This window comes from Leopardus geoffroyi, chromosome A2 (genome assembly GCF_018350155.1).
Source record: "Leopardus geoffroyi isolate Oge1 chromosome A2, O.geoffroyi_Oge1_pat1.0, whole genome shotgun sequence".
Classification (NCBI taxonomy): domain Eukaryota; kingdom Metazoa; phylum Chordata; class Mammalia; order Carnivora; family Felidae; genus Leopardus; species Leopardus geoffroyi.
The window spans coordinates 126,110,765-126,135,356 of record NC_059331.1 but is presented as its reverse complement, the minus strand read 5'-3'; the positions used below and the strand labels follow the sequence as shown (position 1 = coordinate 126,135,356).

Below are 24,592 nucleotides of genomic sequence, written 5' to 3'. Positions count from 1 at the left end.
TGAGCCTGTCAACAAAACTGGCGAGATCTGATCTCTGCCAACACCTTATCCTTCCTGTCTTTGCGGTGGTGGTTGAGACGTGCTCGCAGGGTCATTTTAGCAGGTGTAGTTCAAGCCAGAAGAAAGATGACAGAGTAGGGTAACCAAGTAACATCCTGGATATGCATACTTTCTAAGAATTTCTGCAGATTTCAATCACCTATGGTATTGTTACCCATTTTCTAATTTTGTACCTCAGCTATGATGAAGAATTGGAAAATAGGCTGTGATTTTTTTTTTTTCTTTTTTCTCTCCAAGCACCAGAAACGTTCAGGGCCTTTAGAGAACAGCATAAAAGGCTTTTGGGAAAGCAAGTGTTAGAAAGACTCCTAACACATCCTCATCCAGTTTATTGTTAGGGAATTAGAAAATATTTTTTTGAATATTTTTCAGATTCACATTTTAAAATGGCAAAATGATGTATTTGAAATGTGTAAGAATCAGGCACTCAAACTTCAAATAAGTAAAATGTGAGCCTCCACCTTTCCACTTATGCTTTCAATTTGAAGGGTGTGTGCACACACGTGGGCATTAAAGATAAAATCATAGAGCGCCTGGATGGCTGTTGGTTAAGCACCCAACTTCGGCTCAGGTCATGATCTCACAGTTTGTGGGCTTGAGCCCCACATCAGGCTCTGTGCTGACAGTGGGGAGCCTGGAGCCTGCTTCAGATTCTGTGTCTTCCCTCTCTCTCTGCCCCTCCCTCACTCACACTCTGTCTCTCGAAAATGAATGAATGTTAAAAAAAAAAAAAAGATAAAATCCACCATGAGTTCAAACAAATACTTTCCATTTAAATTCAGGGTGATAAGGCTTTAGTTAACTTCTTTGACCTTACACCTGTATCTTTTCTCTCATGCTGAGAATCCAGTTCTCACTAATGAGGGAAACGATAGATTGTTCTGTCATTACTCATGTGCTTTATCTCACAGTGTGTAGATACACAGCGATCTCACAATACACATGTCACATACCTCCAACAACATGGCACCTAAAAATAGCTAAAATTCTTGTTGTGGTTCTTTGTGTCCTTAGTGTAGATTCTACTAGGGTGTTTGTTTTTAGCTTGTTTGTTTAGTTTCTTTTCCGTATTTTACTACTAGAGTATTTTGAAGTCACTTGGAATCATTCCTGTATGTAGTTATGCTTACTACCCAATGATACACATTTAGGTTCACTTGTTTTATTGTATTTTCTGGGTTTTTTTTTAAATTAAAAATGTAATTTTCTTACACAATTACTTAGTAAATGATTTACTTAGTTTCAAGACAGATCTACAGAATGTTGCTTATTCAGAGGTGTCAAGATTCTATCCTATCCTTTCCACCCTATTTCCTCCTTCTATAAGTAACCCTAAAAAAAAAAAAAGCACTGTTTTTTGTGTTTTTTACTATAAGAAGATACGTATTTATATTTTTTCCTCTTTTTCTTTTTTGTTTAAAGTTTATATATTTATTTTGAGAGAGAGAGAGAAAGGGAAGGGCAGAGAGCGAGGGAGAGACAGAATCCCAAGCAGGCTCTGCCCTGTCAGTGCAGAACCTGACCCAGGGCTTGACCTCAGGAAGCATGAGATCATGACCTGAGCCGAAATTAAGAGACAGACGCTTAACTGACTAAGCCACCCAGGTGCCCTGACTCCCTTCTTTTCTTAAATATTAACATACTCTACACATTTTCTACCTCTATACTATGTGAGTATAAAATATATATGTGATATACATATTAATACATTGGAGTTCAGTTCAGTTGTATTGCTTTGTTATATTTAAATAGATAAATAAGGCTTTTATGTGAATAATCTTTTACTATGTGGTCTATTTTATTAGCAACCTTCTTTTTTATAACTTTTTGATAACTATGAAGGTTTGTACTCTTATTTTGTCTTCCTGTACACTAATATTTTTAAAAAATTCCTAGTCTCCCCTTTCTAATTTTCTCTAGGTCCCCTACTGTAAGCAGTATTGAAATTAACTAGTAACTTAATTTTTCCCCTCATTTTCTCTATTTTTAAGCATTGGAAGCAATATTCCTTTAATCTCAGTTAATAAATAATTAAAACCTTATTCTACTTAGCATCTTCCCTCCCCATTCTCCTCCCATTCTTGAGAATTAAACTTGATTTACCTTGTCAGAGTATATGTTCATTACACAATGTATTCTTTCTTATTTACTTATTAAAGATTTTTAAAATTTATTTTTATTTTTAAAATTTTTTAAAGTTTATTTATTTTTGAGAGAGAGAGAGAACGAGCAGGGGAGGAGCAGAAAGCGAAGGAGACACAATCTGAAGTAGGCTCTAGGCCCTGAGCTGTCAGCACAGAGCCCAGTGCGGGGCTTGCAGTCACAAACCATGAGATCATGACCTGGGCTGAAGTCACGTGCTTAACCGACTGAGCCACCCAGTCACCCCCATATTCTTTTTTATGGCTTAATCTTAGTTCTTCAAGTAAATATAGATTTAATGCCCACTGATACATTTTATATCAGTGTTTCCCAGTCATTTTGATTGTCTGAGGCTCTTTTTTCCCCACTAGGTTCCTCTAGAAAGGCTCGTGGGGCCAATATTCCTTGTCTTTTGCATGCACATTACAGTGTGTGGCCTTTATTTGTGAAAGTCGGTTTGATTTGGTAGATAATCCTTGCCTCACATTTCTTTCCTGTCATATCTTAATTATGCTGTTATTGTCTCCTGATATAAAATGTCACTTTCACACTCTGATGGCCATCTAATATTCCTGTCCATTTAAATGACTTAGTCTTTTTTTCTGGAATGACCAAAAGATTTCCTTCTTTTTCCTTTGTTGTTAATTGTCCTTGATCAAAAGACAGAGGGGCATCCCTACTTCCCAGAAGAGGTTATCTGGACTTGTTGTGTCCCTGTTTCCTTCACTCATAGATGTTGTTAAGGAACAGAAAGAAGGTGGTATCAGTCCTTTGAAACTTTACTCATTTGCTCCTCTTGTACTTCATGCTTCCTTATAGGGAGTCGTTGTTGGTGTATAATCCAAGACTCTCCCTACACTGAATTCTTGTAAGCTTCCCGGTGGAATCATTTTTGAGTTAAAAGTGGTGCTGATAACTGTAGAGTCGGAGAGGTGGCAATCCGCGGGTGAAGTGAAATGTGAGGACTGTGTCTACGTCCTGGGTCCCCTCCAGACAGCTGGCACTCACACTGTTTGGATGGACTCAGTGGTAGAGCAGAATGGATGTCATGCTCAGTACTCTTTCCAGATGTCCGATAGTAGAAGTATTTCTTTAAAAATCCTCCACTGCCTTTGAGTTTTGGATGTAATAGTTATCTTTTTCTTGAGGATTGGTCTAGAGCAAGACTAATGCAGTATACTTTTGTGCAATTAGTTCATGTTTCCTCTCTGTCTTCACTTTCCCCTACTTAGGATATCTGGTGGTATGTGGGCTTTCTTCTAAGCATTTGGGCTAGCTTTGGAAAAAAGAAAACTGTGACAGTCAGGGCTCCTGCAGTCAGGCATTTTGGAAGTGGTTACTTCAGCCTAATAGCTGTTACCTAGATAGCCAACAACGTAAGTTCTCATATCACTCTCATATCCTATCTTTAGAGAACACCAACAGAATAGATTTAGGCAAAGGAGAGAAATATGTATATTGGGAGGATGGGACTATACTAGCTAAGAAAGTAAATAGATTAAACTTCAGCTGAGTTGAATAGAGAATTGGTTATGGCTCATAAAGTTTGCTAATTCCCTTAATCTTTCACGAGTACAACTATCCCTGAGTCTTATGGACACTCTTAAAAGGCACACTCCAGAGTGTCTGTGATGAAGTAAAACTGAAACAGAGTTTTAATGAAGCCTGCTAAAACAAAACAAATCCAAAAAACCCTCCTTGGATATTGACGGCGGCGGCATATCAAGATACTTGCAAATAAACATGCTAAAAATAGTAAATGGCAAAAGCTAATAACAATAGTCTCTGCCCTTTGGATCTGCCCCTGCTCCCAGCGACCTTCACTGTTCCCCTGGGGCCCACTTTCGGTCACAGGAGCCACAGAGCAGGCCAGGGCTTCTGCAGTAGGGGAGGACAGAGGACCTCTGTATCGCCTCTGCATAGAGGGACAGGCCCCAGGAATATGACGTTGCTCAGAATGAAGAGACAGAAATCAAAGAGTTAAAAATTGAATTTTATCTCTGAGACTGTTGAGCAACATATGATACTCCAATCTTGTATAAATGAAAATGACTTTGTTTTTAATTATTGGTATATACTTCATTCTTTCTTAAACACAGAGTGAAACATGAGAAAAATATTTTAAATTGTATTCATACCTGTGTGCCATGACATTTTGCAGTTGAACTTCCAAAAAAACCACCTTAAACCTAGCTTTCTAGGAAGTATGTATTTTGGGGCTGGAATGATTTGGGGAGCCATCCAATTAATCTGTCATTACACCAACGAAGCGACGAGGGCCCAGAGCCTGCAAGTGATTTGCTCAGGTCACACAGTTAGTTAGTAGAAGATCTGGGGTTAGAACCCAGGGTTCTTTACAGCTAATGGACTTTTTCAAAATGGCTGTTTTTAATTTTTCCTTTTTACATATTTAAGGATTCATAAATTGTTAGAGCCATATGAATCTTAGAGATCATCTAATCCAGCCTCCTCGTTCCCTACGACCCCCTCATTTTGTAGAAGGAATCAAAGCCCAGATACAGATGAGGAATCTGATCACACAGCTTCATAGGAAAGAAACAGTTATATGATTTCACTCATATGTGGAATTTAAGAAACACAACAGATGATCTTAAGGGAAGGGAAGGAAAAAGAAGATAAAAACAGGGAGGCAAACTATAAGAGGCTCTTAAATATGGAAAACAAACTGAGGGTTGCTGGGAGGTGGGTGGGGGGATGGGCTAAATTTGTGATGGGCATTAAGGAGAGCACTTGTTGGGATGAGCACTGGGTGTTATACATAAGTGATGAATCACTGGGTTCTATTCCTGAAGCCAAGGCTACACTTGTATGTTAACTAACTTGATTTTAAGACAAACAAAAAAGTCATCTCCAATGAGGAGACTTAGTATAAGAGCCTGAATGCATAAAAGGAAAGCGATTTTCTTTGGTGACTGGATTAAAGTCTGCTTTCAAATAAAATCTTAGTTGAATAAAGTAAAATAATCTGTTGACAACAACCTCAAAAAGGAAGGGATGGGGGTTCCTGGGTGGCTCAGTCGGTTGAGCATCCGACTTCGGCTCAGGTCATGATCTCACAGCTTGTGAGTTCGAGCCCCGCATCAGGCTCTGTGCTGACAGCTCAGAGCCTGGAGCCTGCTTCGGGTTCTGTGTCTCCCTCTCTCTCTGCCCCTAACCCACTCACATTCTGTCTCTGTCTCTCTCAAAAATAAATAAACATTAAAAAATTTAAAAAAAAGGGATGGCTTTTAACAGAATTAATTTTTTTCAACTTATAGTTACCACAGAATTCCTTTAACTATCAAGCAGTGTTTCTGTCCTTAAAACGTTAACTCATTTATCCACAGTTTCTAAGAGAAAGCATTTCTTTTATAAAGCAGTGTTAAACCGGTGACTTAGGTAGTTAGAGTCACAGAGTTATTCACAATTGGCATTTAGCTGTGAATTGTCCTCGTTTTTTTACCTGCTTGTAATTTTGTATCTGTGTATGAAGGATATTTGTTCCCTGCCTCACAATTTACTAATGTTTATTTAGAGGCTGAGTGATCTGTACTTTGCTTGAGACCTTTCTTCTAGTTGTCACAGCCGTAAGACTTAGAAACTAAGCATAATAGTTTTGGGGGTTTTTTCATTGGTCCAGTTTACTTACTTAAGTTGCTAATGATGATATAAAAACAAATGCATATTACCACTGAAAAGAAAAACCAGTAGGATTAAGTGAAATAAATAATAATAAACTGGAGTCTAAAAGCTTTTTAAAAAATTAAAGTTATTTTGTTTTTCCAAAATGGATTGTATTATACATTTCAGTTCTCAAATTAAAATTAATGATTTATAATACATCTTAAATTATATTATGTAAAGTTCTCATTTATTAAGTACTTTGTGGAAGCTACAGATATTGATGATATATTGTCTTCCAGTAATTTATAACATTATCTGCATAAATCTTTGGGAAAATCTTTGTGACAAGGACTTATTTACAAAGGCTCAGGAAGACGATATAAGCTTGAACAAATTGAGGAGCAAGAACAACTTTAAATATTTTATTTCTTAGAGATTAGAATTGATTTTAGTGGACTTGACATTTTCTCCCTAAACATAGTTTTTTTCCAGGTGTGTATTTAGGAGAGAAAGTTAGAATATAAATTGAAATAATATTTAATTTTCTCCCTGACATGTATAGTGTAGGATGGCTTCAATGAAGCATGGCAAGTCAAAGCTACTGGAAGTCCTAACTTCATCTAAAATGATCATGACTCTGTAACCAGCTTTAGGAGCACACAATCTTGATACCCAATAATAACAACAAGAATTTATTTTTATCTGTAAACATTTATTGAATGCTTATTATATCCCAGGTACCAATGTAAGTTCCCTATGTGTATTAAATCATTGAATCTTAATAATAACCTTAAGAGCTAGACCATATTAATATTCTCATTTTACAGATGAGGAAACTGAGGTGTGGAGAAGTGAAGTAATTTGCCCACAAGCACACAACTAGCAAGTGGCAGAGCTAGGATTCAAGCTAAGCAGGTTCCCACCAAGCATACTTGTAACCACCACATTAGGGCAGTGGTTCTCTAGGTATGGTCTCTGGGTCAGCAGCCATAGCCATCTTCTCAGTGTGTCCTCACATGACTGAAAAGCAGAAAGCCACAGAAAGCCCCACCTCCTAATTCCATCAAATTGGGAGTTAAGATGTCAACAGGTGAATTTTCGGGGGGACACAGACATTCAGTTCATAATACACACTAAAATTTGAGAACCACTGCCTAGATTAAGTATTATTCTCTCTTTGTTCAAGGGCCAACGGTGCAGTAGTAGAGATAGTCATGCACGCACATGATTGTGATCAATCTAGAAAGTACAGTAAAAGAAGAATATATTAAGTATAGTGGTGGTGCAAAGGAGAATGTGAGGGAAAAAGGAAGGTTTTGCTTTTTGAACCTTGAGAAATTTGCACTATAGTTTCAGAGGTAGATGATGGGCAGTCAGTTCCAATACTCATAGAGTGTTTTGGTTTTGCTTGTTTGGGGTTTGAACAAACAGTGACTTCAGACAGGTCCAAACATTTTGGCAGGATATCAACATCATCATTGTAGCTACCCTTTATCTTGCCCACCTTCTGGCTATGATAGTGCCTCTCACATGTATATTATTCTTGGGATTGATGGTTACATTATAGTCAAAAGAGATCTTTTAGAGATACCGAAAGTAATCATGTATTTCTCTTACCTAGAAAAATAATTTAATGTTAGATTTTTAGAAAGGCCGGTAATGATACTTCAGTAAAGATACCCATTTTATTTATCTACTAGATCCAAAGGAAGCCTACTAAAGTTACAGTCTCTTTCTTTAGGCTATAAGAGAACTGAGCATTACAAGACACTCATAGCTTGTGATATCTAAATCACTTAACCCATTAGGTGAGTCATCCCTTATTTTTCAGGGTACAGTATTTTAGAAGTCCTTGCAATAGGGCTTCTAGGCCTAAACAGGTTCTTTGCACTTTTCATTCTGCTAGAAACAGGGATTAGACATAAAGAATGGGGGCTGTCTACTCTTTGCAACATCTTTGAAGAGATGGCCCTGATATTGCACCACTGTTTTCAATCACTTAAAAGGCAATAATTCAATTATGGCACCCTTTATATAAGACCTGCCATTGCTTTCATTCACTTCCAGGCCTGACACAAGTAAATCACTTCGATAAAATCCTTTTTTCTTCTCCCTCCTAGGGATGAAAATAAGTAATGATACTAGTGATCTACCAAGGACAAAGTGAATATAATGTTCTTCTTATAGAAAAGCAAGGAATTTTATAAGGCAGTGACTCATTATGTTATTTGGGAAATGATTTATCAGGTTGTGTATGTGAAAGATGTTTAAGTGATTTTATGCAAGGATATTTTTAGAGAAACAAATACTGCATTTTGTTTTTGAATTTAAATGCTTGGATAGAACAGCTTATATGCATAGGATGGGGAGAGGAATATACCTCAGAGATATACCATCCATAATGGGCCTATTGAAGGCCATTCCTTTTAACTACACAAAGAGAAAATGTTTTCTAGGGTATTTGAAGCAAGTTCCTTGGTGAAAATAACCACCTATGTTCATTTTAAATATTAACTGTATGACACATGGCTCAGACTAAAAGGACATCCGCTTGAATGTATGTTATACTTTTAATTTTAAGGATTGCTAAGCTTACTTGACTATTAATGACCCAGGTTACCCCAAAAGACAGTAACTCTCTAATATTGTAGTAAAATAAGTCCTTGAGTAAGTGACATCTGCTGTTAAGGTTGTGGGGGTCCAACGTTACCAGAGTGTGGACATATAAAAGTTAAAATATGTGACAGTTGGGAAATTGGTTAATTCGGGTCCCTGTCCTGCCAAATTATCCTTTTCTATTAACTTCTGCATTTAATATATTTACTGGTGCCTCTTAGTACATGATAAACTATTTTCATTTCAACAAGTCTAACTCAGAGGATTAAACAAGTCTGTACAAGAGATTTTTAAAAATAGGTTACACTTTTAAACAAGCGATATGGACTCACTTAAGCTTAACATTTTACCTTTTATGATAGGTATAATTTTATAGAAGAACTTCAGATAGGGGCGCGGGGGTGGCTCAGTGGGTTAAGCATCTGACATCGGCTCAGGTCATGATCTCACGGTTTGTGGTTCGAGCCCCACGTCGGGCTGTGTGCTGACAGCTCAGAGCCTGAAACCTGTTTCAGATTCTGTGTCTTCCTCTCTCTCTGTTCCTCCCCTGGTTGTGCTCTGTCTCTCAAAAATAAATAAAACATTAATTTTTTTTTAAATACTGCAAATAACACTCTAGTCAAGTTCTCTGCTGACTTTAATATTCTGTCAACAAGAAGAATCCTCTAATTTGGATCTCATTGCTCTGAATTAAGATGATTCAGATGGGTAGATAAATTGGAGAAAAATATAATCTGAGAAAATAAAATATTTTACCTGCTTTAGGTATACTTTTATAGGTTACTATGTACCTCCTATGTGCCAGACACTGTTTTGGCCAGTGCAAATACCTTATCATATTTAATCCTCATAGTTACCATTCTTAGCACTAGTCCCTGCTTTATTCTTCCATAGCACTATTATCATTATCTAATGTGCTTCACATTTTTCTTAATGTCTCTCTCTCTCTCTCCTCTTGAGCCTCCTTCCCTGTTAGGGATTTTTATGTTTGCTTACTGCTATAGAACAGTGCCTTGTTCATAATAGGTACTCGATAAATATTTTTTGGCTGGATTAGTGGCCCTGTAAGGCTAGTATTCTTCTCAATTTACAGATGAAGAGAGGTTAAGGAAGTAACAAAACTAGAATGTAAAAATAGTTCTAGGTGGTCCACCTACTCATCTCATTTGTCCATTTGATAAATGATTTTAAAGCCCATGACATTTCCAATATACTACTCTCTACCTTCAGTGCATTTACTATATTAAAAAATCAGCATGTTAATGACAATTTTTATCAATTCATTATAGTAAATCTACGAAGTATTGACGTTAGTTTGGCAGTTCTTTTTGTTCATTGGTAGGGTAGTATTTTCATGATATTTTTATAATTTCTATTAATTTTGAGTAAACAATACATATGCCCAAAGTTCAAATGGTACAGAGGAGTATATGGCAAAAAGCATCCATCACATACCACTCCTCTGTTCCTGAACTTGTGTGCCCGTTGGAGTCACTTGGGGAGCTTTGACAATTACTGTAGTCTGGGTCCCACCCCAAGAGATTGTGGTTTACTTAGTCTGTGTGTGGCCTGGGATTTGGAATTTTCAGAAGATCCCCAGGAGGGACTTTGCTTCAGGTAAAGTAGCAAGTATACTCTCTTGCCTTAAATAACTAAGAAACACATAAAATATATGAAACATTTTTTATGACATTGGACATTAGGCAACAAAAGACAGTAATCCCCAAGGGATGGGAATTAAATGAGGTAAGCCCTATGATGGCACCAGCTTTATAGTCTAAGAGAGTATCTAGGTCATGGCACAAGGATGGAGAATACAGGCAGAGCTTGGCAGATTTCCTGAGGTTAGCAGTAGGACCTTAGAGTCTGATAAGATAAAACATTGAGAATCCACAGGATAGATTATAGGATAGGAGAACTGCAGTGATCTTCAGGGGATCCCTCGGGATCCCTCTTCAGTGTTCAGCTGAGATCTGGTTAGCATATGCATCTGAGGAAACTACCAGAGGCTGGGAGTAGAAAATCTGAAAAGGCACTGTTGGTGGGAATGCAAACTAGTGCAGCCACTCTGGAAAACAGTGTAGGGGTTCGTCAAAAAAAATTAAAAAATAGAACTACCCTGCAACTCAGCAATAGCACTACTAGGAATTTACCCAAGGGATACAGGAGTGCTGATTCATAGGGGCACATGTACCCCAATGTTTATAGCAGCACTATCAACAATAAATAGCCAGCACTATAAATAGCCAATTTATAAAAGAGCCTAAATGTCCATCAACTGATGAATGGATAAAGAAGATGTGGTTTATATATACAATAGAATACTACCTGGAAATGAGAAAGAATGAAATCATGCCATTTGCGGCAACATGGATGGAACTGGAGTAGTATTATGCTGAGTGAAATAAGTCAGTCAGAGAGGACAGATATCATATGTTTTCACTCATATGTGGATCTTGAGAAACTTAACAGAAGACCATGAGAGAAGGGAAGGGGAAAAAAATAGTTACAGAGAGGGAGGGAGGGAGGCAAGCCACAGGAGATTCTTAAATACAGAGAGAGAACAAACTGAGAGTGAATGGGGGGTGGGGGGGGTGGGGGGGGGTGGGGATAGGGAAAATGGGTGATGGGCATTGAGGAGGGCACTTGTTGGGATCAGCACTGGGTGTTGTATGTAAGCCAATTTGACAATAAATTATATTAAAAAGAAAAAAGAAAATACTTGAAAAGATTAGAGGAAACACTGCCTAGTATTTATACAAGGGTGGGAATAGTGCCTGTTCTAGCATCTAACGGGTGGACTAGAAAACCTTGTGATTTGCAGGGCATTTGATAGAATTTTCAGAAAGGTTTTGTGTCAGTAGTGAGGAAAATTTAATCCTAGACCAAACAGTGTTCCAGTCTTCCCTCAGATATCTTGAAAGCAAGACCCAAAAGGATCAAATTATTTCCGAGTAACTTAATTATATTCCAGAACAAAACTCAGTAATATTTATAGAAATACAAAAACACCCAGCACCCAACAAGATAAAATTCATAGTCTGGCATCCAATAAAAAATTATCAGAAATGCAAAGAAATATGCAAGGAAAATATGACCAATAATGTGGTTATAAATTTATCAGTTGAAAATAAAACTGACACAAATATTATAATTACTAGACAAAGACATTAAAACAATTATTACAACTATTTTATATATTCAAAAAACTAAATACAGACATGGAAGATGTCCAAGAGATTCAAATCAAAATTCTAAAGATGAAAACTACAATGTATCTAATGTATAAAATGTATTAATCCCACTGGATGGGATTAATGACAGAGTAGACATTGCAGATGAAAAGACTGGTAAATTTGAAGACACAGCAATAGAAACAATCCAAAATTAAACGTAGAGAACAAAGAGAAACTTTTAAAAATGAAGTGCATTTTCTAATATATGCATAATTGGAGTCCCTGAAAGGCATATGGGAGTTGAGGGATAGGAGAAGAATTATGTTTAAGAAATAATTACCAGAATGTTTCCAAGTTTAATGAGAATTTAATGACAACTGGAAACACCATCCAAAGAAGCCCAACAAACTCAATCTCAAAAACTTAAAGAAATAACATGAGGGAGAGCACATCATAATCACATTGCTCAGAAGTGTGATAAAGAGATAAAAATTGAAAGCAAGCCAGGGAATTAAAGACGTATTACATTAAAGACATATTACATTAAACATAAGGTGAGAGTAGATTTCTTGTCAGACAACAAAGTAAATGAGACAGTAGAACACCATTTTTGACGTATGTGTCAACCTAGAATTTTACACTCTGCAAAAATAACTTAAAAAAAAAAGAATAAAATGAAGACATTTTTCAGGTATACAAAACCTGAAAGAATTCACCATCATCAAACTGTACTACAGATATGTTAAAATAAGTTCTTCAGGTAGAAGGAAGATTAGGTGTCAATCTAGATCAATACAGAGAAATGAAGAGCAGTGGGAATGGTAACTATAAGGATAAGTAGATCAATTTTTCCCATATTATTTACATCTTTTAAAAAATAACTGTTTAAATTAACCATAATAATATAATGTAGGATTTATGTAAAAGTAAAAGGTTTGACAAGAATGGCACAAAAGATGGAGAAATGGAAATATATTATTGTAAGTCTTACAGTGTACTTCAAGTTGCCTAGAAGATTGTAGTAAAAAATATTTACTATAAGTACTAAATCAACCACTAAAATAACAAAAGTAAGTTATAGCTAATAAACCAACAAAGGAGATGAAATGAAATAATAAGAAACAACCTAAAAGAAGGCAAAAAAAAAAAAGGAAAAAGTAAATAGCATATGAGAAGGTAGGATGCAAATAGGTGATAAAGATGATAGACTTCAACCTAAACATATTTATAATCACATTAAATATAAATGCACTAAATACCTCAATTAAAAGGGAGAGATTGTCAGTTTGGATTAAAAAGCAAAATCCAAATATATGCTGCCATATAAAAAATGTGCTTTATATATAAAGACACAAGTTGAAAGTAAAGCAATGGAAAGAATATACCTATATTAACACCAATCAAAAGAAAACTGGAGTGACTACATCAGTATCACAGATTTCAGAGCAAAGAATTTACCATGGATAAATTAGATCATTTCATACTGATGTAGGCATACCACATTTTATTGCATGTCACTTTATTGTGATTTGTGAATACTGCATTTTTTGCAAGTTGAAGATTTCAAGACTTCAGTGGAGGAAGTAATTGCTAATGTGGTGGAAATAGCAAGAGGACTAGATTTAGAAGTGGAGCCTGAGGATATGACTGAATTGCTGCAATCTCATGATAAAATTTTAACAGATGAGAGGTGCTTCTTATGAATGATCAGAGAAAGTGGTTTCTTGAAATGGAATTACTTCTGCTGAAGATGCTGTAAAGATTGTTGAAATGACAACAAAGGATTCAGATTATAAACTTAGTTGAAAAAGCATCAGTAAGGGTTTGAGAGTATTGATTCCAATTTTGAAATAAATTCCACCATGGGTAAAATGCTATCAAATAGCATCACATGCTACAGAGAAATCATTTGTGAAAGGAGGAGTCAATCTATGTGGCAAACTTCACTGTTGCCTTATTTTAAGAAATTGTCATAATCATGCCAAACTTTAGAAACCACCACCCTGAAAAGCAAAAAGATTGGCTTGCTGAAAGCTCACATGATGGTTAGCATTTTAAAAAAATGAAATATTTTTTAGTTAAGGTATATATATTATTTTCTTTAGACATAATGCTATTGCACACTTGATAGACTACAGTGTAGTGTAAACATAACTTTTATATGCACTAGGAAACCAAAAAATTCATTTGACTTTATTGCAGTATTTGCCTTATTGTGGGTGTTCTGGAACTGAGTCTACAGCATCTCTGAGGTACACCTGTAAAGGTTTTAATTCATGGGGAAAACATGCAATCCTACGTATTTATGTGCCTAAGAGACCTTCAAAGTATGGTACATGAAGCAAAACTGATAGAATTGTAAGGAGAAATAGAATAATACACAATTATAGTTGTAGATTTCACTGTCTCTCTTTCAAAAACTGGTAGAATGAGTAGACAGAAAATGAGTAAAGATACAGAAGATTTGAGCAATTTTGTTAACCACCTTGACCCAAGTGACATTTATAAAATGCTCCATGCTCTATCAGCAGAATATACTTTCTTTTCAAGTGCACACAGAGCATTTACTAAGATAGGCCATACTCTGTGCCACAAAAAGAGGGTCCCAATAAATTTAAAGGCATTCAAGTCACCATACAGAGTATGTTCTCTGACCACAATGGAATTTTATTAGAAAGCAATAGCAGAAAGATAACTAGAAGATTCCCAAACATTTGGAAACTAAATAACATATGTCTAAATAACCCAAGGATCATGGGAGATATCAAAAAGGAAATTAGAAAATATCTTGAGCTGGGCCTCCTGGGTGGCTCAGTCAGTTAAGTGTTTGAGTTGGGCTCAGGTCATGATCTCGCACCTTGGGAGTTTGAGCTGCACGTTGTGCATGCTCTGTGCTGACAGCTTAGAGCCTAGAGCCTGCTTCAAATTCTGTGTCTCCCTCTCTGTCTCTCTGCCCGCACTCCCCACGTCCCTGCTCAGGATTTCTCTCTCACTCTCTAAAATAAATAAACATATTTAAAAAATTAAAAAAAAAAGAAAATGTCTTGAAATGAATGAAAATGAAAATACAGCCCACAAAACCTTGTAGGATGCTGCTAAAACAGGAAATTTATAGGCTACATTCCCACTTTAGAAGTGAACAAAGGTCTCAAATCAATGACTTCAGCTTCCATCTCAAGGAACTAGGAAAAGAAGAGCAAATTGAACCCAAAGTAAGTGGAAGACAGGAAATAATAAATATCAGAGTAGAAATAAGTGAAATAGAAAACAAGAAAACAATAGAGAAAATCAGTGAGACCAAAAGCAAAGAAGATTAATAAAACTGATGATCCTGGAGCCAAACTGATTAGGAAACAAAGGGAGAAAACACAAATTACCATTGTCAGGAATAAGAGGAGTAACATCACTACAGATTCTACAGATACCAGAAGGAGGGATAAAAAAGCAATATTATGAACACTTATAAGTTCAATAATTTAGATGAGATGGACAAATTCTTTGAAGACAAAAACTACCAAAACTCACTCAAGAAGAAACAGATAATCTGATGGTTTTGAATTTGTAACTAAAAATATTTCTGCAAAGAAAAAAAGAGATGTGAAAGCATATGTCCTTTTTAAAAAAAAGTACACATGAATATGGGTAGCAGCTTCATGTGTAACAGGCAGTGATTGGAAACAAGGCAAATATAGATCAAAAGGTGAATAGGTAAACTATAGTATACACTATGGCTTGGAAAACAGAATGCTACTCAGAATAAGAATGAACCATTGATATATGCTCCAAAATGACAAATCTCAAAGTAATTATGTTGAGTGGAAAGAAGCCAGATAAAAAAAGAAACATGAGATATGATTGCATTTTATATGATTTTAGAAAATGCAAACTAATCTGTAGGGACAGAAGTCATATTAGTGGTTTCCTTGGCAAAACTTGTTGGGATGGGGACCAGGGAGCATGAGGGGCATGAGGAAACTTTTGTAGGTGTTAGGTAGTTTATCTTACTTGTAGTAGTGGTATCATGGTCACATCAGCCCAAAGTGGTCAAATTGTACACTTTAAATATGTGCCACTTGTTGTATATTAATTATACCTCAATGTAATTTTTCTTTTTTAAGAGCTCCATGTGTCTCAAATGGATTTGTGACAAGTTTGAAAATCAAGACAAAGTTGGGAATCATTGCTCCAGTCCCTCAGGTCCCTGGTTCCACCCTACAGAGACGACCTATTCTAGGCAGTTTCCTGTTCTGAAACTGGATCATTCTGGAAATATTATTTCCATATATTATGTATATATAGGCATATGCAAACATATATATTCCCTGTTTTAAATTCACAAATGGTGGGGCGCCTGGGTGGCTCAGTCGATGAAGCATCCAACTCTTAATTTAGGCTCAGGTCATGATCATGGTTCATGGGTTTGAGCCCCACATTGGAGTCCATGCTGGCAGTGTGGAGCCTGCTTGGGATTCTCTCTCACTCTCTCTCTTTGTCCCTCCCCTGCTCATGCATGCTCTCTCTCACTGATTCTCTCTCAAAATAAATAAATAAACTTAAAAAAATTAAATTCACAAATGGTAGCATACTTTATACATTTTTCCTGTAGTTAACTTTTTCACTTACTATATCTTGGAGTTCATTCCATTGCAATAAATATGGAATGGTTTCACTTTTTAAAATATCTGTATGTGAATCTATTGGGTATAGATCCCAGTCATTGTGACTGCCTGAGGTTGGTACTATATGCTTATTTTAAAACTTTTTGGAAACAAAGATGTAACTGGATAGTTGCTAGAATTAACTTTTCTTTTAGGCTTGCTTTTAATTTTTTTTTTTTTCAACGTTTATTTATTTTTGAGACAGAGAGAGACAGAGCATGAACGGGGGAGGGGCAGAGAGAGAGGGAGACGCAGAATCGGAAACAGGCTCCAGGCTCTGAGCCATCAGCCCAGAGCCTGACGCGGGGCTCAAACTCACGGACCGCGAGATCGTGACCTGGCTGAAGTCGGACGCCCAACCGACTGCGCCACCCAGGCGCCCCTTAGGCTTGCTTTTAAATCCTCATTTGCAAGCTACATAATCTGACAAAACGCTTTCATGAAACTCTGAGTATAGAAGTTTTTTAGAAGGCCAAATTCACTACAAGTCAATATTTTTTTTAGCAGTAAAGTCTGTATATCTATGTGAAATGTTGACAAGTACTACATTTTGAAAGTTATTATGACATTCTATTTGCTTTCCTTGTCCCCTCAATGTGAAATTTGGTGTTTGATTTGTTCTTAATTCAACACAATTTCTTCAATTTTCTAATTCTTTTTTTGTCCTTTGATGGTTAACGCAGTGTTGGTCTTTAGGCTACAGCTATTCTGGAGTTGTATATTGTGTAAGCTACCTGTTATGAACTTCCATTTCTGGCGAAAAATTCTTGGGTTAAATTCTTTTTTTATTTAAAAATTTTTTTAATGTTTATTTTTGAGAGAGAGAGAGAGAGAGAGAGAGAGAGACAGAGCATGAGCAGGGGAGGGGCAAAGAGAGAGGGAGACATAGAATCTGAAGCAGGCTCCAGGCTCTGAGCTGTTAGCACAGAGCCCAACATGACACTTGAACTCATGAACTGCTAGATCATGACCTGAGCTGAAGTCAATGCTCAACCGACTGAGCCACCCAGGAGCCTCTCTTTGGCTAAATTCTTGCTGACTTTTTTTTTTTTAACAGCAGCAAGTGCAGCAAGTCAAATGGGTCAATACCAAAATAATTCTTGCTTTTAAAATTAATTGCATTCTTTAGTTGATAGACTATGTTTCAACAGGAAGACTACTTTCAAAGTCAATGGACCAATTTACTTGGGGGCCTCAATTTCCTAATGGCCATTTTATGTGTCCTTCACAGGTTTTCTATAATTTTCCATCTTAAAGAAACAGGAATCTCAAATAGTCCATTATCCAAACTACCCATATTGTCATATAATCTATGTACTTACTAGATTTATTAGTGAGTATTGAGTCTTTTCATGACTAATGATATTCTGAACTTCTGGCCAGCATTTCATCAGATGTTGAATAAATGCAGTTCATATCAGTTGAGTATTTGTTTTATATTCATTAGCCGATGAAGTCAGAGATTCATTGCAACTCCTCATAGGAAACTCACTCATTTTTCATTCATTAAACTCTACATTCCTATAGTCTGGTGTCATAGGTTCTTGTTCACCTCTTTGTCCTTCATTTTATAGAATTTCAGGGGATTGTTCCTATCCTATGCAGTTATGGTTGCTTGTATTTATATGCCTGATGTCATGTTTCCAAGCAGTCTACAGTGGCACAAACACACATGTTTTGAATGCCGTCTTTCTTGAAGCGGGGGGTCTTTTGGCTGAGAAGATAGTTTTACTGACTAGTAAATTATCTTTAAGACCCGTCTCCATCTCTGAGTACTTTTTAGTTTATTTAGGATCTGTTATTCTCTAACCTAGGGAAAGTGTGGAGAGCCTGATCCAAAAGCATTCCTATGCCCGCTCACCCATCCGTACCTATGGAGGAGAAGATGATGTGCTGGGGGATGAGGTTCAGACAACACAGAATCGAGGTAAGACAGCTTCCGGGCTACGTAACTGCTGCGAGCAAGAGCACCCAGAATGAGGAAGAGGCAGGTAGGTGATGAGACTCCTAGTCCTCAGCGTGCAGTCTGTCCCAAAAGTATTTCAGGAGTCTCTTGAGGAAGGGGCAGCCCTGGAGCCTGATTTTCATACAGGTCATTATTTTGCCTCTGAGTCTTTTTGTTCGTTTGTTTAATTTTTTTAATGTTTATTTATTTTTGAGAGAGACAGAGTGTGAGCGGGGGAGGGGCAGACAGCGAGGGAGACACAGCATCTGAAGCAGGCTCCAGGCTCTGAGCTGTCAACACAGAGCCGGACGCGGGGCTCGAACTCAAGAACTGCGAGATCAGGACCCGAGCCAAAGTCAGACGCTTAACTGTCTGAGCCACCCAGGGGCCCCTGCCTCTGAGTCTTAAGTGATTGTTCTGCCTGATGGTTTCCTGTGGTTTGTTTTCTAGTGAAAGGACGCCCAGCCTCTGAGTCAGGGCTCAGGAGTTATTTGTCTGTGATCTACCACCAAAGAGCTATTAGACTTTGGGGGCAATCCTTTAGTCTTACTTTAGTCTCAATTTTGTCATCCGAAAATCAGGGACTATATCTGTTCCACTTATAAGAGGTTCCAGGAATATCTTATTAGGACCAATGACTAAAATGGAAAACCCTTTTAAAAAGAAAATTTTCCTAGTGAAGGGCATTATGTAGAGGCAGTGGCCCCAGCGGTGACAGTAGGGGAGTACTGAAAAGTTCCTCTGTCCCAAAGACTCACAGAGGAGCCGTCTGCATCTGGGAGTCCAGAGAAGAGTAACCAGACGGTGCTTCATGCTGAGCATAGGGATGTTTGTGTGAGGAGAGAGCCCTTTGTCATATTTTTATGTCCTTTCTATGGAATAGCATAATCTGTCAAAACATAGGACATCTCTTATAACTAAATCCAAATGAACTACTGGTAATTATACAGCTGGCAAATCCAGCGTCAACTTTTGTTTAAATTTGTGGATGCTGTGATGTAGGAAAAATTATTCTTGCAACTAGAAAAAGAAGCTAGAAAAAGAAAAACATTCTTGTGGGTTTTCACAAGGCCTTTAGAAACCAAGTAGCTTTGTTGAGGCTCGTATGTCCAGCCTTCCTTATAGGGATGCTATAGAGTTTAGGACAGGTACCAGCTATTTGTAGCTCCTTTTGTTTTTTAAAAAAAATTTTAGTTTATTTTGAGAGAGAGAGAGAGTCAAAGAGAAAAGGAGAGAGAGAATCCCAAGCAGGTTTCACGCTGTCAGTGCAGAGCCCAACGTGGGGCTTGATGTCACAAACTGTGAGATCATGACCTAAGCCCAAATCAAGAGTTAGACACTTAACCAACTGAGCCACCCAGGTACCCTCTGAGCTCCTTTAAAGGGAATCCAGTTGGGGCGCCTGGGTGGCGCAGTCGGTTGAGCGTCCGACTTCAGCCAGGTCACGATTTCGCGGTCCGCGAGTTCGAGCCCCGCGTCGGGCTCTGGGCTGATGGCTCAGAGCCTGGAGCCTGTTTCCGATTCTGTGTCTCCCTCTCTCTCTGCCCCTCCCCCGTTCATGCTCTGTCTCTCTCTGTCCCAAAAATAAATAAACGTTGAAAAAAAAATTAAAAAAAAAAATAAATAAATAAAGGGAATCCAGTTATTCCCTTCAGGCAGAATACTTGTATTTTGACCATTCTCCAAGAGCATACAGACCATCTAATGAGTTAAGTCTTTTTCTATTTAGTAAATTCTCTCTTCCTTATAGTATAAATGGTATCTTCTTATCTGGAAAGGTAGTGCTGATTCATTGTTGACGTGTTTATCTTTTTAAATTGCAGATCTATTATGTATTCTAAAAAAATAAATCAATCTGCACAGATAATATAATTCTTGATTTGCACACTGAAATAGGGTTTCTAGTCTGATGAGTGGTTTTTTGTTTCAGGGTCGGCCTTTACGACATCTGATAATTTGTCCCTCAGCTCCTGGGTCTCTTCTTCTTCCACTTTTCCTGGATTTCAGCATCCCCAGTCCCTTGCTGCTCTCGGCACCAGCACAGCATCCATAGCGACACCCATTCCTCACCCTATACAGGGCTCTTTGCCACCGTACAGCCGACTTGGGGTGCCTCTGACCCCGTCGGCCATTGCCGGCTCCATGCAGGGGAGCGGCCCGACATTCCCCTCCTTCCACATGCCCCGGTATCATCACTACTTTCAGCAGGGGCCTTATGCTGCTATCCAAGGACTGCGCCATTCCTCCGCGGTGATGACACCATTTGTATGACTCTTCTAAACCTAGGAGAATCCAGATCCAGAATGTGCAAATGGGTATGAAATGTGGGAGAGGGTGGGGGGGGTGGGATGTGGGGTGTGGAGCAGGGGCTCTCCAGGAGACATGGGACCTATTAAAGAGGAGAACTGGACTCACAATAAAGCCTACTGCTGAGGGAATGCACCACAGACCAGGACTCATGTGTAGCTCGGAGAAAGCTCTTGGGTTCAAGAGAGAATCAGTGTCAAGTTCTTAGCCAGCCTAAGTCCTACAACCAATAGGATACTAACTTACCCAGAAAATTGAATAACACAAGGCAGAGGAATCTGAAGGTGCATTATACCTAGCAGTTAAAAATGCTGTGTCAGCGCAGTAATGTATAAAATCAACGTGTAGAGGTTATCTTTCTGCTTTCCACAGGTTTAAAGAATCTTCAAAGAGGCAATATGTATAACATACCGACCATAATGCATAATGACTAACTTAAGTCCATTTCTCTCTGAGGAAAATGAGAGCCAACAGAGAAATATTTGTAGTGCTGAAGCTTAAGCATGTTTAGTTTTCCTTTGTATTAGTCTGCTGGGTAAAGGGCTGAGATAATGCTAACGCATCCTATTTTGTGGATGAATAGATGGTAATGACCTTACAAAGCTCTTTTTGTAACACTGAAGGGCCAGTATCTGACAAACTCTTTCTCAGTCTTGTCTTTTTCTTCCTAATTCTCTTTCTTGCAATGACTTGCCATTTACATAGAAAAAACCTACATACAATTTTGAAGCAAGAGCCTCTATGTGTTACATTACACAATTGAGGTTATATTTTTCTGGGCTGCATTCTAAGTGCACTGCTGACTCATTCACTGGGGAACACTTCTAAAGCCTCTACATGATGACACGGGAGGCTTTCTCTCAATCTGCAGTACCAAGATGGTTGCCCTGTCCTGAAAGGAATTTCTCTGCCATGGGTACCAAAGGCCCCTTTAGTTTTACTTCAGCTTTGGGAGACCTTATGGATGGTAAAACACACCGGGCCAAATTCTCATTTTTGGTAAATCTGCTTTGTTATTAGATTAGCTGTTACCACCGATTGACAAAGATTTATGAATGACCATTCTGAATGCCCGTATAGCCACCACTTAACCTATGTTCATGAAGCATTATGAGTCATACAAATGATTTGTCCTTCTTTCTTACTGTTCTGTTCAGTGACTCCGTTATCATTTTCCTAGTCCATTATATGAAATTGTATGTCAACTCAATGACTCTCTGACTGAAACACTGGCAGTGTTTATAAGTCAATCCAAAGTATTTATTCACTTTGAGTTCTTATTGTTTTCTTAAACCTTCCTTTAATGTTTAATAATTAACTATATTTTAATTATATATAATCTCTATATTTAGGGGGAAACATGTATCTAAGCATTTGAAGTCAGGGTAGTATTTGGCATTTTGCAACTTTAATAAAGTTTATAGTCCTTCAACTTTATAATGCTTTCTAGCTGTAAGATATAACCTGTCTTCTTTAGAAAACTCTCCACAACTCTATTTTATCCTAATTAAATTTTGTATCTACTTTGTTCTGACTGCAAAAGTATTAAATCTGTTAAAAGAGATGGGAAATATCACTGCTGAGAGTAGAGAGGGGGGTAAATGCAATATACTTATCAGAGTGCATGGGGTTTTATTTAGTTATTTTGTTAGGCTTTTCCATATCAAATGCCTTTCTTGGGCATTTCTAGTCTATGAAACAGGGCATAATGGCATAGCCTGTCTATGTGATGCCATTGTTGTTGGACTTTGCAATTGTTTTTCTCCACTGTGTCCCGTAGTTTACTTACGGAGAAGCATGGACTGTCTCCCCAAGCATCTCAAAGTCCTATGGCAGACACTGTAGGCTAATTTCTAACTTCTTGCATGTTATGCTATAGTATCCACAGGTAGTTTGTTTTCAAACACAGCACAGATATGCGTTTATTTAAAAAAAAAAAAAAAAAAACGGCTATAAGTAATGTTTAAGTATCCATAGAGCTTAGGATAGGGATTTGATACTTAATAGTTGGCCTGCTGCCAGTGCTCCATTTAATACACAGTACTGCTGCTTAAAGCAGGAATAACAAAACTAGATGCTATTTAACATGATGCTACTCGATATTCTGGTAAATTACTGGTCTACTACAGTGAATCTGTATCTGAGTTTTCTTTTCAATGAGAATGAAAGCATCATTTTAATACTATTTAGACATTTTTCCCAACTGACATATCTTAAAGTAGGTTTGTTTTTGTAATATGGCTTTACTTCAGTATTTCCTGACTTCATAACTTTATTTTGTAATTATGCAATATAAAACTAAAAATAAGTAGTGTGCTTAGAGAAAAGCAAAGACTGAGATACCAAAGCATGCTTTTGGGAAATAACACCTGAAATTCTAAATTGGATTTTTTTTAAAGTATTTGGCATTATTTGAAAGAGGAAGAAAAAGCACAAGTGACATGGAACTTAACCTGTGATTAAAGTCACCATAACTGTGAGAACCAAGGGTAGAAATTTACCCCAACCCCAGGGTCTTTCTAAACTATTCTGGTTGCTGATTCTTACTGAACTCCTCAGGTATTTAAGATTTTAAAGTCTAATTCTACCAAAAGTAATTGCAAGAACTAGATAGTTAGTGGGAAAGCCAATCGAATAATTAAGAGCATGAGTTGCAGACTATTTGGAATAAATGTAGGGTCCCCTCCTGCCCCCACCAGGTATATCACAGTATCGAAAAGCATGACTAATGTGCAGTGCTGCTACAAAGAGGCCCTTCCAGAACTGCTTTGTCTAACCTGAAGGAATTAATTTATAACTCTGTAGGTTCTGCATATGTGATTTGTTTTTAGAACACTTATCAATAATGCTGAGTAAGTTCAATTATTTCTTTTACTTAACAAGTCTCCCCCCTCCTTTGCCGACCCTTAGCGGTATGTAAGTAAAATCTCTCCATCTTGTATCTAACATATCACAAATTATTAGGTTATAAGGTCTGCATTAATGAATTTAGGTTGCACCGCTGGTTTGAGTTTATAACGAAGGTTTGTTGTTATTCCTAGCAGGTGGGCACAGAATGGGAGATATTAAGAAGATATTGAGAAAAACGCTGTGTAGGGCTATACTATAGAAGTTACATTAACTTCTGGGGTATTCCAAGGTCTCCCCCCTCCCTCACTCTCATCCACATCTCTGTCACTGTGCTTCTCTAGCCACAACATCTCCTGCCCCCCCCCATGCAAGAAAAATAAAAAGGACACCCTCCAAAAGGCCAAGAAAAAGAATTTTTAGAAGAAAAGATCACCATTCCCATACCTATGAATTTTTCAGAGAGATGTTGGGATATTTAATCCATTTCTGAATTTCATGTTAGCTTTTCAGGCATCTTGCTTATATTTAAGCTGAACCATATTGAGAAAAATGAGCTTCAAGAAGGACTTTACCACTCCATTAAATATGCAGTCAAGCTTAGCCATGACTCAGCAACTAAAGTTCAAAAAATTCAGTTATGTAATGTGCCAGGGTCACATACTGCAAGGAAAACAATATTTTTACTCAATCTTCCATTGACTAAGTAAGGAAACTGTTTTTGTTATTAAACATATATGGAATTGATAATTATTAGAAATAAAACAATATTATACTGTAAATCTAGACTGGAAAGAAATAAAGCACTGGACAGAAAGATTTTCAGCTGGCTCCTTTAGGCAGCTTGGGTGGAGGATGGATTTTACATGTTTTTATATTATTTCAGAATGCAAGGATTTTATTTTAAACAGGCAAAGAGAAGGTTACAAATTCTTAAACGTTTAGAAAACCATAAAATAATTTCTTCACTACTATTCCATGCCAGTTATAAAATATTCTAATACTTATCTTTCTTTGGCATGCTTAAATATGCAAAATTTCATTTATAAATATTGATAGGCAAATAATCCATAAGTATTTTCTCACTCTTCTTTCTCTATCCCTTCCTCAATTCCAATCCCCTTCCCTGATAATAAGAAAATAAAAACATTGGTAAAATAATACATCTGGACAAAAAATACAGTTTGGTATTTTACTTCTGAGACATTAAAATACGT

At 37.3% G+C, this 24,592-nt stretch overlaps 1 protein-coding gene across 1 annotated transcript in view; it reads left to right on the top strand.

The window, feature by feature from the left end:
• The window catches only part of TBX20 (T-box transcription factor 20), a 60,161-nt gene extending 36,412 nt beyond the window's left edge, over window positions 1-23,749 (top strand). Inside the window, exons 7-8 of the mRNA XM_045495292.1 lie at window positions 18,091-18,203; window positions 20,152-23,749. Coding sequence (XP_045351248.1) covers window positions 18,091-18,203; window positions 20,152-20,492 — 454 coding nt within the window. The 3' untranslated portion in view covers window positions 20,493-23,749. The remainder of the gene's footprint in view (window positions 1-18,090; window positions 18,204-20,151) is intronic.
• The last annotated feature ends 843 nt before the right edge of the window (window positions 23,750-24,592 follow it).